The 16,870-nt window shown below is 40.0% G+C and overlaps 1 protein-coding gene across 1 annotated transcript; it reads right to left on the reverse strand.

The window, feature by feature from the left end:
- Window positions 1–225: 225 nt before the first annotated feature.
- myoz2 (myozenin 2) lies at window positions 226–16,869 on the reverse strand. The gene is made up of 6 exons (XM_023345954.1): window positions 16,689–16,869; window positions 15,888–15,980; window positions 14,195–14,361; window positions 11,534–11,669; window positions 4,438–4,621; window positions 226–716 (listed from the first exon to the last, which is right to left on the reverse strand). Exons 2-6 carry the CDS (start codon window positions 15,967–15,969, stop codon window positions 491–493), a joined length of 795 nt encoding a protein of 264 aa, XP_023201722.1. The 5' UTR covers window positions 15,970–15,980; window positions 16,689–16,869; the 3' UTR covers window positions 226–490.
- Window position 16,870: the final 1 nt, after the last annotated feature.

Below are 16,870 nucleotides of genomic sequence, written 5' to 3' on the forward strand. Positions count from 1 at the left end.
GATGCGAGACCTTGAGGCATGCAACACTGGCTCACATGCATCTTCTGCCTCCCACACGACACAATGTGAGACGGTAGCGCGCAGAAACTCAACTGAGAAGCCAGTGTCGCTCACTCTGGCATACTGGGAGCATGCTGTGAAACTGGCTACAAAGCTGCAGTTCAAAACTAAAGCATAAAGATAAATCTTATCATCAATATTATTAAACTACAAAGAAAACAAATCTAAAGATTGCTTCTGTTGTATTTTGCCTCACTTTATTTTGAGAAAAGCATTGTTGTGAACGTTGATATACAATCTCACTTTATTCCAATACAGCTTCTTCTTAAGTTACATGGTTACACTTTACCTTTCCCACCATCTGTGTGATAGTTACCAACAGGAGGTTTTCTCTCAAGCTCCTGCTCTGAAACAAATGTCACCATGTCCACAATAACCTTGGGTGAAGCTGCTACTTCCAAAGCCTCCCCTGTGATGTTTCTGCTTGGTTTCACAGGTCTTCTGACTCAGGGATGAGTGTGGGCTCGAGGGAGACATTCGGGAGTGTGACTGAGCCACCTGTTGACACCCACCCTAGAGCCGCTCTATTGAAGGATGGCCGGTTCGGAGCACAATCCCCCTGGAGAGCGGGGACCTCTGGGAACGTCTCCACCTGCAGCGCTGCGATGGGGTCGGGTCTCGGCGCCTTGCTGAAACCTCCGAAAGGGGTTGCCACCCTGGAGGTGACAGAGGGACGGTGTTAATGTTGGCTGCCATGTGCTAATGAGAGTCACTGCTGTGACATTTGAAGTTGTGTTACTAATTAAAGCCAGGATGTGACCAGGGGGTGTTCTGTAGGTTTGCATTGGATACAGAGAGGTACACAGCATGTTAGGTGTAGGCAGTGTTCTATATGATTAAATCGAAAAAGGTAAATTGCTACAAGATGCAAAAGTTACACATTTTTAACTTATAAAATGCTAGACTTTAGAATAGTAATGTTTTGGATAATGATAGCACAATGCAAGATGGCCACAAGGAGTGAATTTGGAGAAATATGTCTGCTATTATTAGGTAAAAGAAAACATGACCGGAAATATTAAATCGATAAATTGTGTATACAGTATATCACGTAATTGGATGTTATTAGATGTTTTTGGTTTTATTGGGAAGCTTCTTTTTCCTTGAAAACAAATTACATAAGGGCAAATTCTGCTGACACCTAGTGGGGAAGCTACAGAATGCAAACAGGTGAAGCTTCATCCCATATTTATATTTCAAGAAATTATTTATTATCGCTATGTAGTGTAAATATTTTTTAAAAGATAATTAAAGGAGATGTATAGAATATACTGACATCTGGTGGTGACGTTTTAAAATGCATCTATCTAAGCATATTCATCGAATTTGTTATTGATAAACTAGAAAAACAAAATTTCTGAAGAAATTTAGCCGGGGCCTGCCAAGGCGCGCCCGTCGGGCATGGGCCCGGCGTCGTCACGCCACAAATCGGCGTCGACGCTAAAGAACGCCGCGACGTAATCAGTGGCACGCGGAGAATCGCAAGAACGTTAAGCGAGGCGGACGTGCACCATTCAGTACGATTTAAAATGTTGTCAAGGCTTTTATTTTGGAAGTTTTGTTAAACTTCATTTCAAAGGGCCAAACTAATCCCATGCGTAATAGTCCTTGGGTTAAAATAGTTATATAATGCTCAAAACACAAGTAGCTGATGTAAAAATATTCAAGGCTTTTATTTTGAAATTTTCAGTATGCTTCATTTCAAAGGGCCAAACTAATACCACGTGTAACAGTGCTTTGGATGAAAAAGTCAAATAAAGCCAAAAAGAGCAATTACGTCATGTAAAATTATTCAAGGCTTTTATTTTGAAATTTTCAGAATGCTTCATTTCAAAGGGCCAAACTAATACCACGTGTAACAGTGCTTTGGATGAAAAAGTCAAATAAAGCCAAAAAGAGCAATTACCTGATGTAAAAATATTCAAGGCTTTTATTTTGAAATTATTATTATGCTCCATTTTAAAGTTCCAAACTAATCCCATGTGTAACAGTGCTTTGGATGAAAAAGTCATATAAAGCCAAAAACAGCAATTACCTGATGTAAAAATATTCAAGGCTTTTATTTTGAAATTTTCAGTATGCTTCATTTCAAAGTTCCAAAGTAATCCCATGTGTAACAGTGCTTTGGATGAAAACGTCAAATAAAGCCAAAAACAGCAATTACCTGATGTAAAAATATTCAAGGCTTTTATTTTGAAATTATTATTATGCTCCATTTTAAAGTTCCGAACTAATCCCATGTGTAACATTGCTTTGGATGAAAAAGTCATATACGGCCAAAAAGAGCAATTACTTCATGTAAAATATTCAAGGCTTTTATTTTGAAATTTTCAGTATGCTTCATTTTAAAGTTCTGAACTAATACCACGTGTAAGAGTGCTTTGGATGAAAAAGTCAAATAAAGCCAAAAAGAGCAATTACGTCATGTAAAAATATTCAAGGCTTTTATTTTGAAACTTTTGTTAAGCTTCATTTCAAAGGGCCAAACTAATACCACGTGTAACAGTGCTTTGGATGAAAAAGTCAAATAAAGCCAAAAAGAGCAATTACATGATGTAAAAATATTCAAGGCTTTAATTTTGAAATTTTTGTTAATATTCATTTCAAAGGGCCAAACTAATACCATGTGTAACAGTGCTTTGGATGAAAAAGTCAAATAAAGCCAAAAAGAGCAATTACGTCATGTAAAAATATTCAAGGCTTTTATTTTGAAATTTGCAGGATGCTTCATTTCAAAGGGCCAAACTAATCCCATGCGTAATAGTCCTTCGGTTAAAATAGTTATATAATGCTCAAAACACAAGTAGCTGATGTAAAAATATTCAAGGCTTTTATTTTGAAATTTTTGTTAAGCTTCATTTTAAAGGGCCAAACTAATACCATGTGTAACAGTGCTTTGGATGAAAAAGTCAAATAAAGCCAAAAAAGAGCAATTACGTCATGTAAAAATATTCAGGGCTTTTATTGTGAAATTTTCAATATGCTTAATTTTAAAGTGTAAAACTAATCCCATGTGTAACAGTTACTGAGTTAAATCAGTTATATACAGCCCAAAGCAGCAAGTAGTTGTAAAGGCCAGTTCTCAGTCCTGATCTGTTTCAACTGAGGATAGATAGAACTACAACGATGCGTATTCGTAGTCCTAACCAGCAGCCAATAGCCTCTTGAGTTCCGTTGCTATGGCAAATAATGGTCTCAGCAGGTGTGAGCTCTGAGCTGTGAGCTCTCAAACACACAAGTGTGTTTGAGCAAACACACTTTACTGAAAAAAAGCATTGGAAACAAATCCTTCTTGTTCGGGAACCGTAATACATATTCGAAAAGCGTTTTAAGCGTATGACAGTTCAATGTGTCTTCTGCGATAGTCCCGAGATTCATATCTGTACCTCACTCAGAGCATTTACAGTGATGAGAGAAAGAAATGTTGTGCCCAGATATGAACCGAGGTCGGCTGTCACTCTAATATGAGCAAAAATGAGAAACTTTGGGTCGCTTAGAGGCAAATTGTGGACAAACCATAACTGGTATCGACGAGCCGTCTTCACTTTCGAAGAGATCACAGACGTATCTACAAAATGAAATTTGAATGGCATTTCTAGGTGAATTTGTGACGACACAGCAAATCCTCAAAAATAGGGTATTTCTAGGATTTTTCCCATTGAGTTATAATGGGGTTTTTTTCGTAGTTTTTTGCGAATTATGTCGCCATGTTAATCCCGAATCCCACCAAAAGTAATAGCTGGAATGGCGTGAATTTTCTGCACGTTTTGATACCTCTTTTGTAGGTGTGCACGCAGCGGTATGAGCCGCATTAACGGTTACGGATGAAAAATAAAGAATAATAATAATAAAGAAACTTTTCTTGGGAGAATAGCAATAGGTTCCTGCCATTGCTTTGCATGGCAGGCCCCAATAAGCTATGTAATTAAATGGGCCATGTGGGACTCTGCTGACTCCTAGTGGTGAAGTTGCAGATTGCATCCCTCTGAATGTGTCCTACATCCCCAAATAATTTTATGGAAAATAAATAAATGAATAAGTAAATAAGTTCTTGATATATTAAGTAGAAATTTGTAATAAATAAGTTATAGAATTAAAGGGACAGACTTATCACACTACTAGAAAGTAGAAGGTGAATATACCGCAATTCACACTTAATTATCTACAAATAATAGATTTTGGAAATATATTGCAAAAATTTAGACTAAAGAAATTACCTAATGAAAAGAACAGTATATTAAATCTGACACCTAGTGAACTAAATATGCTACACATAGAGGATTAGTGCACACAGTCAAGCAGTGGTAGACGTATTTATGGATTAGATAATGTAAATCATCCTTATTTCAGCTGGAGTACCCTCCTGATGAGTGCTACCTGTTGAAGCTTTTGTATCCTGGCAGGTTTGTCTGGGGCTCCAGTTCCGGCATGTGGGAGACGAGCGTATCAGCCAAAGCAGGGTCACTGATGATGGCCTGCTCCCAAGGCGAGTGGTATGACTTTGGCACAGCTGTACAGTTGAACTTCTCTGGCGGGATGTCCTTCAAAGGACCTCCATATCCTGAGCAGGTCATATAACACAGATAAGAATTTTCTTCATTTTCTGATTTTTTTCTGTATTTTTAATCTCTCATTTTCTTCTTAAATGCTTTTGAAAATGCAAATAATAAAGGAGAACAGATGTTATTGTACAGTGTCTGGCAAAAGAAGCTGTACTCCTTAAACTTTTGTCCCAACCACAAACCTCATGTCACAATCCTAAAATGTTTGAGATTTGGTTTTCTTTTGTGTTTGAATTTTGATCATTTCTTTGTGGATTATTTACGTTCTGTAAACTGGTAAAAACAACTCCCATGTCCTACATTTTGTTTCGTACAGAGGGTCTGGGCTGTCGGCTATTGAGAAACAAATGCTTCTTGGACGTGTGGACTCTTTTGAAGTTTTAAATGTCACGCAATCGCTAACGTTTGTACTTGACGTATGTATTGAGCTAGTTCTATGCTATGAAGTTTACCGGTAATTTCATATGCTGTAAACAATCATCCCCCACTGTGAAGAGAAAAGTGCTGAACTGAATGAGGCACGTTCACTTCCACCACTGTCTTTGCTAAAACTAGAGGCAGACTACAATACAAAAAAAGGCAGAAAAACGATTTCTCGTTCTCAACTTCTCCTTCTCTTCGCTGACTGGCCTGGTAGAAATTCCACCAGAGGAATCCAAGTAAATGGGAGAAAGCACAAACTGTGCTGCAAGCGAGAATTGAATTGAGCGGAATAGTGCAGAAAGGCAATAGCCAGCCTAATGTCCTATAGCAGTGGTTCTCAAATGGGGGTATGTGTACCCCTGGGGGTACGTGGAGGTACTGCAGGGGGTACGTGAAGCTTTTCAAAATATCTTTAAAAAATCAGTAGGCTCCTCATAATAAGTCTTGGGAAAAATTATTTTGTGAAAAGTTCGATAAAATATAAATGTGTGTTCATGCACTGAATTTTATATTCAGTATTTAGTTTCAATATCCTTTAAAATAAAACGGTTTGACTGGTTTTATACCTTCCTGGTGGTCACCATCTTCTGTTTTTCGTTTTTGTTTAACCATGCAATGTTTGCAATATGGATGTATTTGTCAGGTTCACTGATATAAGTTGTTTGGCTTTAATAAATCAGACAGTGATTTTACAGCACTGTACCCCTTTTTAATTGCCCATGTCAGGGGGTACTTGACTAAAAATATATTTTTAAGGGGGTACATCACTGAAAAAGTTTGAGAACCACTGCCCTAGAGCAACGCATGGAAGGAGCAGAGAGTAGAAACGGTAGAAAGGTACTCAACTTTTTCTACTACTTTTACACGACTTCACAGGCCCTCGCATACAGGTGCTGGTGCGAGGGCTTTCACAGGCCAGGGCCTTCACATGCCTTCGCATCCAGGTGGCGGTGCGAGGGCCTTCACAGGTCAGGGCCTTCAAGGATCCCTGGCCTTCACAGGCCCTCACGTCCACGTGGCGGTGCAAGGGCCTTCACAGGTCAGGTCATTCAAGGATCCCTGGCCTTCACAGTCCCCTCGTGGCGATGCGAGAGCCTTCACAGGTCAGGTCATTCAAGGATCCCTGGCCTTCACAGGCCCTCGCGTCCACGTTCGGTGCGAGGGCCTTCACAGGTCAGGTCATTCAAGGATCCCTGGCCTTCACAGGCCCTCGCGTCCACGTTCGGTGCGAGGGCCTTCACAGGCCAGGTCCATGAAGGATCCCTGGCCTTCACAGGCCCTCGCGTCCACGTTCGGTGCGAGGGCCTTCACAGGCCAGGTCCTTGAAGGATCCCAGGCCTTCACAGGCCCTCGCGTCCACGTTCGGTGCGAGGGCCTCCACAGGCCTTCACATTACCTCGTGGTCATCTTATTCAAGCACTTCTGAAGGAACAGCCTGCGATGTCATCGATGACATCACGTTCGTTTTGTCGGTCTGATGTCATCAGTGACAGTCAGGGACGGACGTGATGTCATCGATGACATCGCAGGCTGTTACCTCAGAAAAAATGTTTTTTATACCTATGTTACATGTCTCAGCTGTATTGAAACAGTTGTAACAATTGATGTTTGTTTTGTTTTGTCTCTTCTTCTCCTTTCTTCCGAGTGGGAAGCCTGTAAACAAGAACAGCTTTAGCGAACGAAGAACGACCGCCATCTTTTTCACCAAACTCTGTCTGAGGCGCAAGGGGGAAAGGAGCGGGGCTCCTCACTCTAGGTCTCCTGGTGAAACGCTGTCTATAATTTGGCTCTAACAAAACTGGAAACATCAGTATGAGACCTGAAAGAGCGTAGGGACACCCTAGAGCAGTGGTTCTCAAATGGGGGTACGTGAAGCTTTTCAAAATATCTTTAAAAAATCAGTAGGCTCCTCATAATAAGTCTTGGGAAAAATTATTTTGTGAAAAGTTCGATAAAATATAAATGTGTGTTCATGCACTGAATTTTATATTCAGTATTTAGTTTCAATATCCTTTAAAATAAAACGGTTTGACTGGTTTTATACCTTCCTGGTGGTCACCGTCTTCTGTTTTTCTTTTTTGTTTAACCATGCAATGTTTGCAATATGGATGTATTTGTCAGGTTCACTGATATAAGTTGTTTGGCTTTAATAAATCAGACAGTGATTTTACAGCACTGTACCCCTTTTTAATTCCAAAAATGTTTTGCCCGTGTCAGGGGGTACTTGACTAAAAATATATTTTTAAGGGGGTACATCACTGAAAAAAGTTTGAGAATCACTGCCCTAGAGCAACGCATGGAAGGAGCAGAGAGTAGAAACGGTAGAAAGGTACTCAACTTTTTCTACTACTTTTACACGACTTCACAGGCCCTCGCATACAGGTGCTGGTGCGAGGGCTTTCACAGGCCAGGGCCTTCACATGCCTTCACATCCAGGTGGCGGTGCGAGGGCCTTCACAGGTCAGGGCCTTCACATGCCTTCACATCCAGGTGGCGGTGCGAGGGCCTTCACAGGTCAGGTCATTCAAGGATCCCTGGCCTTCACAGGCCCTCGCGTCCACGTTCGGTGCGAGGGCCTTCACAGGCCAGGTCCATGAAGGATCCCTGGCCTTCACAGGCCCTCGCGTCCACGTTCGGTGCGAGGGCCTTCACAGGTCAGGTCATTCAAGGATCCCTGGCCTTCACAGGCCCTCGCGTCCACGTTCGGTGCGAGGGCCTTCACAGGCCAGGTCCATGAAGGATCCCTGGCCTTCACAGGCCCTCGCGTCCATGTTCGGTGCGAGGGCCTTCACAGGCCAGGTCCTTGAAGGATCCCAGGCCTTCACAGGCCCTCGCGTCCACGTTCGGTGCGAGGGCCTCCACAGGCCTTCACATTACCTCGTGGTCGTCTTATTCAAGCACTTCTGAAGGAACAGCCTGCGATGTCATCGATGACATCACGTTCGTTTTGTCGGTCTGATGTCATCAGTGACAGTCAGGGACGGACGTGATGTCATCGATGACATCGCAGGCTGTTACCTCAGAAAAAATGTTTTTTATACCTATGTTACATGTCTCAGCTGTATTGAAACAGTTGTAACAATTGATGTTTGTTTTGTTTTGTCTCTTCTTCTCCTTTCTTCCGAGTGGGAAGCCTGTAAACAAGAACAGCTTTAGCGAACGAAGAACGACCGCCGTTTTCTTCCCCAAACTCTGTCTGTTTTATTACAAATTGTCAAAATCATGAAATCATGCAATCATACATTGAACATTCCTTTGTGCATTCATGTCCATGTGTCCTTCCGTTGCTCCAAAACAACCATATTCCATCTACTTCAATAAACAACATCAGCCCACACCAGCTGTGACAGCATCCATGGGCCAAATCAAAACAATTCAACAATCGATTTAAATCTTACAGATTTACATAAAAAGAAAACTATTCCTCAAGTTCAGTGAAATTGTAAGGCTACTAATTTCTTTGAATTGTAATAACTCTGAAAAATGTAATCATATTATTAGTTCTATAATTTAATATGGGCATATTTAGAGGACTAGATCTAGCTTAAGCTAGTACAGTAGAATCAATTACAGGGTAGTAGGGGAAAAGCGGTAACGTCTATAATAAATGTTTGAAACTGATGAGAACTGATTTCCGGTACATGTAACAGAGTAACTTTAACACTTCCTATCAAAAGATAACACAACCCGTCAGGATACCACCGAAATCTTAATAAGGTTGGGTCGGAGAGTGTATCGAAGTTTAGATACATGTAGCAAACTTCTATAACGGCTGTTTTACGACCGTTATAGTTACAAACCGTAATTATGAAACAAAATCACTCTTTTTCCCTCGAACGTCTAAACACGTCTAGCAAGTAATTACGAAATCAGCACCGAATGAACTTGTAAATTTACATTTTAGCGGGGACAGTTCCCACCAGCTTCACACTACTAACCTGTAAACAAGAACAGCTTTAGCGAACGAAGAACGACCGCCATCTTTTTCCCCAAACTCTGTCTGAGGCGCAAGGGGCAAAGGGGCGGGGCTCCTCACTCTAGGTCTCCTGGTGAAACGCTGTCTATAATTTGGCTCTAACAAAACTGGAAACATCAGTATGAGACCTGAAAGAGCGTAGGGACACCCTAGAGCAGTGGTTCTCAAATGGGGGTACGTGAAGCTTTTCAAAATATCTTTAAAAAATCAGTAGGCTCCTCATAATAAGTCTTGGGAAAAATTATTTTGTGAAAAGTTCGATAAAATATAAATGTGTGTTCATGCACTGAATTCTATATTCAGTATTTAGTTTCAATATCCTTTAAAATAAAACGGTTTGACTGGTTTTATACCTTCCTGGTGGTCACCGTCTTCTGTTTTTCTTTTTTGTTTAACCATGCAATGTTTGCAATATGGATGTATTTGTCAGGTTCACTGATATAAGTTGTTTGGCTTTAATAAATCAGACAGTGATTTTACAGCACTGTACCCCTTTTTAATTCCGAAAATGTTTTGCCCGTGTCAGGGGGTACTTGACTAAAAATATATTTTTAAGGGGGTACATCACTGAAAAAAGTTTGAGAACCACTGTTCTATAGGTATTGTCATATTATGTATTATTTCTCAACAGGTCTTGCTATGCTATATTCTGTTCATCAGTACGGTTTTAAAGATTTTACTGTATCTTCTGTACTTGGTTTGTTCATTATTCCTTTGTTCTGCATATAATAAACCTTCTCTGTTTACTTAGGAGAATGCTGAGGCATGAACAGGCTCTAAAATTATATGTCATGCTTTTAACTTCAGACTGGGGACAGTTCAATCAATCACATAGAAACCCCCAAAAACAATGCACACCACACTTCAGTTTTGTTAGTGGAAAAAAGGGAAAAATATTCATCATTTTCCTTCCGCTTAACAGATTATACAATATGTTGTGTTGGATGATTACATAAAATACCAATAAAATAAATTGTTTGTGGTTGAAATGGGGAAAAATGTGAAGAAAGTTCAAGCTGTGGCAATATTATTGCAAAAAAAAAAAAAAAATGTGTAAGAGGTTCTGTTTGAACAATAATATCAACTGAAGATTCCTTGCAGACGATAGAATGTGTAAAATGTTCACGTGGGCGTGTGATATCGTTGTTTTTGTTAAAGTTCACAGCAAAACAAAAAGACGCTGGGTTAATAAAGAGACAAGCAAGCATGTCTCCTCGCTTTGTACATGGATGTTGTCGGGGAGAGGCCTTTCCAAAGCACTATCCTTCAAGCTCAGCGCTTCACTGAGGGGGGGCTCAACCGTTATGTAATGTGCTGGGGGGTGGCGGGTTGTCTGTTCACCTCCTAACCTCATACAATGAACAATTCCCCCTCCTTTCCTGAGTTTATGTTTCACCCTGCAGGAAGCAGGAGGGAGCAAACAGAACTGAAGCGGAAGTTTACACATTTTCGGGGAGAATCTGTAACAAAGCACTGTGTTATTATTTTATTTTATTTTTTTGAAGAATACTGTAGCAAGGGTCAAACATTTGGGTGATACTTTTTCTTGCACAACCGGCTAATTGAAGCGAGAGAGGAACACGGATTTCTGAAGAAGAGTTTAATATTTATGACCACAGTCTTATTAAGAGCCTCCGAAGCTTCAAATTAAAACGAAACATGCGCCTCTGTGGGAGTCGGAGGTGCTATTTTAAGACTTTTTAACCATCCGACACCGTTTGCACTTTGGCCCGGTTTCTGCAACAGCTGGAGTGACTTCATTCAGATACAGTAGGGATGGTGTCTGGTCCAGAAATAACTGGCCCTACCCCATCCCAGGATGCACTGATCCTTAACGCAGCGTTGGTTTTCTGTCAGCTGGACTAAACTTTAGGACATGAAGGGAGGATGTGGGCGCAAAGCAGATGGTATCTGTGGCCGGAGAGGCAAACAGGAAACATGTCCTGTGGGGCAAAACTCAACAAATTTTTAAAAAGATGTTCAAGGCTGATAGGGAGGGGACCGAGGTTAAGAACTATAAAACCGATGGACAAAGAAAGGAATGTGAAGGCGGAAAAACAAAGCAGTGGAATGATAACAAAAAAAAAGTGTAATCTTATTTTTGCCTGAGAGCAGCAGATTCCAGGCAAGAAGAAACTGTTTTGCTTTGTGATCAAAGCCTGCGTCCGGACAAACAATGAAAACGGTCGAATCCTTATCAAAACAGGGAACATCCAGTACTCTGTGCACACCACGTCCTCTCGTCGTCTCCACCCAAAGCAAAAGCTGCATTGCACAGTTAATGCATATATAATCAGAAATAAAATAAAGTAAACGAAGCTTGTTCAAAGTTTGTTTTGACTGAATTATGGAAATAATGTAAATATTCTCACCGGGACACTGGTTGCAAGAGAGAGCAGAGCGATAGAACAGAGCTCTGCCAGACACTTTTAGCCACAGCGTATCAACAGCACATGATTCCACAGGGTCCTTGAAACATGTTGCAGTGTATTGTATCAGCAATGTTACTGACCCGGGGCGATGCTGTCCGGATTTGGCACCATTGTGGTATCTGATGCATTGGATGTCACTTGACAAGGCTGCTCGACACCCAAGTCATTCCCACCGCCGGTAGCGGGGTTGTACTCGGTCTGGAAAACGTCTTGGCTCTGTAAGAGAGATCAAAGAAATGGAAAAAAAGTTGATTTTTGTTTTCCATTAACCTTTGTTTTTAATCTGTATTTTTACTCAAAGTCCTGACGGCCTATTTTCAAATTCTGATGGAGTCCAACATATTTTTACTGTTTGGAAAAAAATTATTGGTACTTCAAAAACTCTATGTACTCAGCTTACAAGGTTAAAGGGCTTTTAAATGGATCTGGCCCACAGCATCACCGATCCTCCTTTGTGCAGTGGGCATTACACCACTCTTTGCTTATGTTCTCTAATAGTTGGCATATATATATATATATGCCAACTGCTTTATTGGCATATATATATGCCAATATATACATGGCATATATATATGCCATATATATATATGCCATATATATATATATGGCATATATATAATGCCAACTGTTATATATGCCAATATAACAGTTGGCATATTGTTATATATATATATATATATATATATATATATATATATATATATATATTTTTTTTTTTTTTCCTCTCCTCCATCCTCCAGGCTAGTGGCCAGTTTGTATAATCAAGAAAAACAGACTCTTACTTACCAAAAAGTGAAAAACTAATTGTTACATTGGCTTTAAATTGATTATTATGGGGGTAATGGTCTTAAAAATACTCATATCTCCATGATAAAATGTTGTTTTCACTAACTGTTAGAGTCCAGCATGGGGTAATGAAGGAAATCAAAGTGTGTTAAAGGTTTGATTTGAGGTATTTTTCTGCACTATACATACTGGACATGTCTTGTGGATATATTTTCCCACTTTTGATTGCTACTTTTTTTTCTGGTGAGTAGATAAAATACATTTTCACAATGTTCTTGCTAAACAGTCAATTCTCTGCCAACTTTTTGACACATTGTTTTCTTGGCTCGGGATGAATTATACTGCAGCGTAGGCTCTCGGCTTTCATCCATCGGAAAGATATTTATGATGATTTACTCTGGGACTTCCTCAGGAAATGTTGACAACTTGAAACAAAATGCCCCCCATCGCCCAGAGCAATAAATAAAGCAAGATGTGTGAGTCTTTCTTTTCAGTTCGACGCTAGGGAGTTCAAATCTTAGATATAGCTAAAGCAGAATAATTACCTTATTTACAAAATTCAAGGGGGCAAAGTAATGTATACAAAGCTAACAGAGAGGGAAAAGGAAACAAGAGCTCTATCATTTAATTAAATGTAACAAAGAGAAACTTGGTGTGCCTTGATTGCATTTTACAAGAGACGGGTCAGGCAGAGAGGAGGAAGAGCGGACTTGGCACACACATGAAGCACATTAATAAGGCTACTCATGTCCTGGTGAATTATATATAAATTAAGTTATAACTAGTTTTAGGTGACTCTGTTTCAGTGACTGCATTACATCACCACACGCAGGCCTGGCATAGTTCGTTTTAATGATTGAGGTCTTGTATTGATGAAGGCATTTATAAAAACGATTCAGAATTTCTGAATCTTTTGGCAAATATACAGTTGTAGAAAAACTCACAAGTGGGGGTTCTAGACACCTAGTTGCTGTCATTTTCTGTCTTTCGCTGTTATTTTTTAGTGTTTTCTGCTTTGGGACAGGCTGTCGAGCAACAGATCCTCTAAAGATCAAAATTTTAAACTCCTTCAATACAAAGTTATTTCTTAACCCGTTTATCTAGATGGAGAAATTAGTCATGCTATAATTCAGCAAAATATAGCTAGTACTTTCATTGTATGTTGTTTTTATTAAAATTTTAATGGATGTCTTCTTTTATAATTATATTTCTTCTTCCTCTGTTTACTCAGGCAAAAAGTTACATTTTATGTGCACAACTGTGGCCTAAAAAATGCTTTACCTTTGATGGAGAAAGAAAGGGAGCTTGAAAACAAAAATTTAAAAGGACACAAAAGAATAAAAAAACAAAAACTAATAAACTAATTACAACATTCACCTAAACATTATACACACACACAAAATGTGATTTTCAGAGGTTTTCATAAATGCTTTCTTTTTAATCTGTGGTTTATCTGCAAAGTGATAGTGACTTTTCTACATTTTTGATGCAAAATAAGTTTTTCAATAAACTGAAGCTGAGTTTAGAAGGACTTAGGAGATCCTGAAGACATGCTAATCAGGATGACTTACAAAATTGACACAGGTCTGGTTTCTTGAAAACCAGTCAACAACCCCATATTTGTTGACCCATCAACAAATATGGGGAATTTGCACTGTACTGCTCCCATAGTATATATTTTCCCACAGTAGCATCTATCTGCTACCCTTGCTAAACTCAATAATTAAGAGCTTGTGCCTCAACCGTAAAAACTGTTTTTGCACATAAGCTTTTGTTTAAATTAAACAATCTGATGGCCACAATTGGGATATTTTGTGGATCTGCATTCAGAGAAGCCGTGCTGTGACTTCATCCACACTTTAAAGTCAAAGCTCTGTACTAACACTGTATAATGTGTATACTAGGGTGATTACAGTTCTATTACAGTTACACTTCTATTTGTGTTTTTTCCTTACATTTAGCTGGTTGTTGGTTTCATTTTGGATTTTCTCAAAAGTGTATTTTTCAGAGCGTCTCTGGCGCATTTTGAAGAGTCGGGAGCCCCGGTTGGAGGCGAGCGACAGCTCCTCCAGCATGATGTCTTTAGGCACACTCACTTTCTTCCCAAGGTCCATGTGTGCATCTGTGAGGGAGTGAGAGGAGACTTTATTAGATATTTTGTGCATTTGTGCAAAAATGGTGATCAGACCACTTTTGCCTGATTTTATGCGGGCAACAGTAGCAAAGATGTCTGTTCCTCTTGAACTTTTTCTCATTTTCTAAATCAATGTATTTTATTAGAATTTTATTTTTCTGATATCCGAACCCCTCTAAAGTCGATAACTCTCGTGCACTTTCATTTATCCAAGCACAATGACATTTTTAATTGATCAATTGGTTTCAATACGCTTGTTCTGTTTATAAGTCGACGGATGTATTTTTATCAACTAATTTCTCCTCTTTAATTCATGATTACGACCAAGTTTTGCTTCTTTTACTGGTTTCTTCTTATCTGCCATTCATCTTCCCACCAATGACCAGCTTCTATATTCCTGCTGAAATAAAAGCATTCATACATCATGACGCTTCTGTCTCCATAATTATCGTGGAGCTATGACTCACACAATACTTTGCATGTAGGCCAAACAGCTGAATTTTGGTCTCACACCTGCAGTCCTTATAAGAATGGGTTGTGGCAAACCTGTAACTAGACATTGTGTATTTCTATGATGTTTGCCCAGTTAAAAGAAGAAAAAAAACCCAGATAAAACAGCAAAAGATATACAACGTTTTTGCATCACTTTTTTTGTCGTTTCTGCAAGAAGAAGAGGATATGGCTCAGTCTTACTTTATTTTGCCAAGTTTAATACTGGGTGCTCTAAAGTCTGCTCCTCAGTAAAAGTCACTGGATGTTTCCCATCTTATTAACTATTAACTTAAATTAAAGCCAAAAATGTGATTAATAAAAAGAGAATAATATTTATTGCACCTTATATTTCCCATTTTGCCTGGATCCTTTGAGCCATGTTGCTCCAGAATGTCAAATCCATTTAGTGTTTCTTTTATACCTAAGAGCTTTTACCTGCAGGTAAAACTTAAAAAATAACTAAGACCTAAAAGTATAATCAGGTGGTGCCTCGGCTTGGTAACTTTGATCTAAATTACTAATTTTGTTAGTAATTTGCTTTGGCATTTATTAGTAGTTCTTCATTGCCAAACGAAAACTATTTTTGCACAACATGCAACTACTGTACATTCAGAATGATGAATGATGAGATTTCTTCTCTGCACATCAACTCATGTCCACCACTTGTTTTGCGGTTAGCTCCTCATGCTACTGCATGCTGAGCATGTAGATGTCACAGGCCTGCATCTGAATACGAGATCTATAATTTGCCAGAATAACTTTCAGCTGTCAGCAGCCTTCAGACTCCCCCCACCTCCCCAACCCTGCAGAGCACAGTTGTCCTCCCCCTGGAATAACATGTTCGAGTGACAAAGACAAAGGGATTATTTCTTGGGCCTATAAACGCATTGACTTGTTTGTTTGTTTGTTTGTTTATAGTCAAATTTGAACATTAGAGAGAAAGTAAATGGATAAAATGGTTGGAATGCGAGTTAAAACCAAAAGAACAGACCAGTCAAGGTGAGGATGTATCAGACAGGTACCTTCCTGGCCTTGCACCTCTCTGCAGATTGCTGCCGCCTGGATTTTCCTCTCCCTGGTTGTCATGGTGGAAAACTGCGACATGATGGCTGCCCCTGGGAATTTGTTGCCGTGAGTCACAGGAAAGTCACAGGAGACACCTCACATCAGTACAAGCTGTTCAGATAAAAAACGGCAGACCAAACACAAGCCATTCTAGGCATTGATTGGCCAACATATAGCATCCACTGCACGCACAAAAACCCACCGAAGCAGACAGAATTTATTAGGGTGGTGAAAAGGGCAAAGTTAGCACATCCCTTTAAATAACCTTGGGTTGTTAAACGCCAAGCACATGCTCTTCAGACGTGGCAGCCAGCCGTGTCAGGGGTATCTGGGAATCAATATGTTTGAAATTGCCCGGGCAGCCTGATGGTGGGGACGTGGCTGGAGAACAAGGTGCTGTCACAGCTAACATGCGAGGCAGTGGATAAAAATCAGCAGAAAGTTTTACCCCAAGTTGTACAGCAACACAAGCAGCCACATACAGTCAAAACAAAGGAATTACTCATTGTTATTCATATTTCAAATTAAAAGGTGTAACCTATGAGTTTCCCAAAATTATTTTTAACAATCCTGAAAATTTGTGGGCGAGTAAAGCAAACATGCATATTTGTTAAAACTAGCTGACAAACAGTGAGGAGCACCAGGAAAATCCAGTGGAAACAATTCCAAGTGGTAAGCAAGGTCGTGTTTGACCCAAAGCACAAGTGTCACATCAGAGGTGGAAAGCACACCTGCGGAGAGGCCCCTGTGATGCTTACCTGTCCTGAAGGCCCCTCAGGGGGTCGCCTCAAGTTGTGCCTGTCTCCTCAGGGTGGGAAGCCGGAAAGGTGAGAGGCTGCCGTAGAGTAGAGCAGAGTGGGTGCTCGCGATCCCCAATACAGGAGTTCGTGGCGGGGAGGGGGGTTGAATCCTGACCTGACTGACTGTGTGACTGAGTAAG

The sequence above is a fragment of the Xiphophorus maculatus genome, chromosome 14 (genome assembly GCF_002775205.1).
Source record: "Xiphophorus maculatus strain JP 163 A chromosome 14, X_maculatus-5.0-male, whole genome shotgun sequence".
Classification (NCBI taxonomy): domain Eukaryota; kingdom Metazoa; phylum Chordata; class Actinopteri; order Cyprinodontiformes; family Poeciliidae; genus Xiphophorus; species Xiphophorus maculatus.

What these genes read in the sequence shown, in the direction of transcription:
- myoz2 (XM_023345954.1), bottom strand. Translation starts at nt 15,969, where the DNA reads ATGTCGCAGTTTTCCACCATGACAACCAGGGAGAGGAAAATCCAGGCG. An exon ending in AGAGGTGCAAGGCCAGGAAG is followed by an intron (nt 14,362 to 15,887) that starts GTACCTGTCTGA and finishes ACTCCCTCACAG; the next exon opens with ATGCACACATGGACCTTGGG. An exon ending in TCCGGACAGCATCGCCCCGG is followed by an intron (nt 4,622 to 11,533) that starts GTCAGTAACATT and finishes TGACCTGCTCAG; the next exon opens with GATATGGAGGTCCTTTGAAG.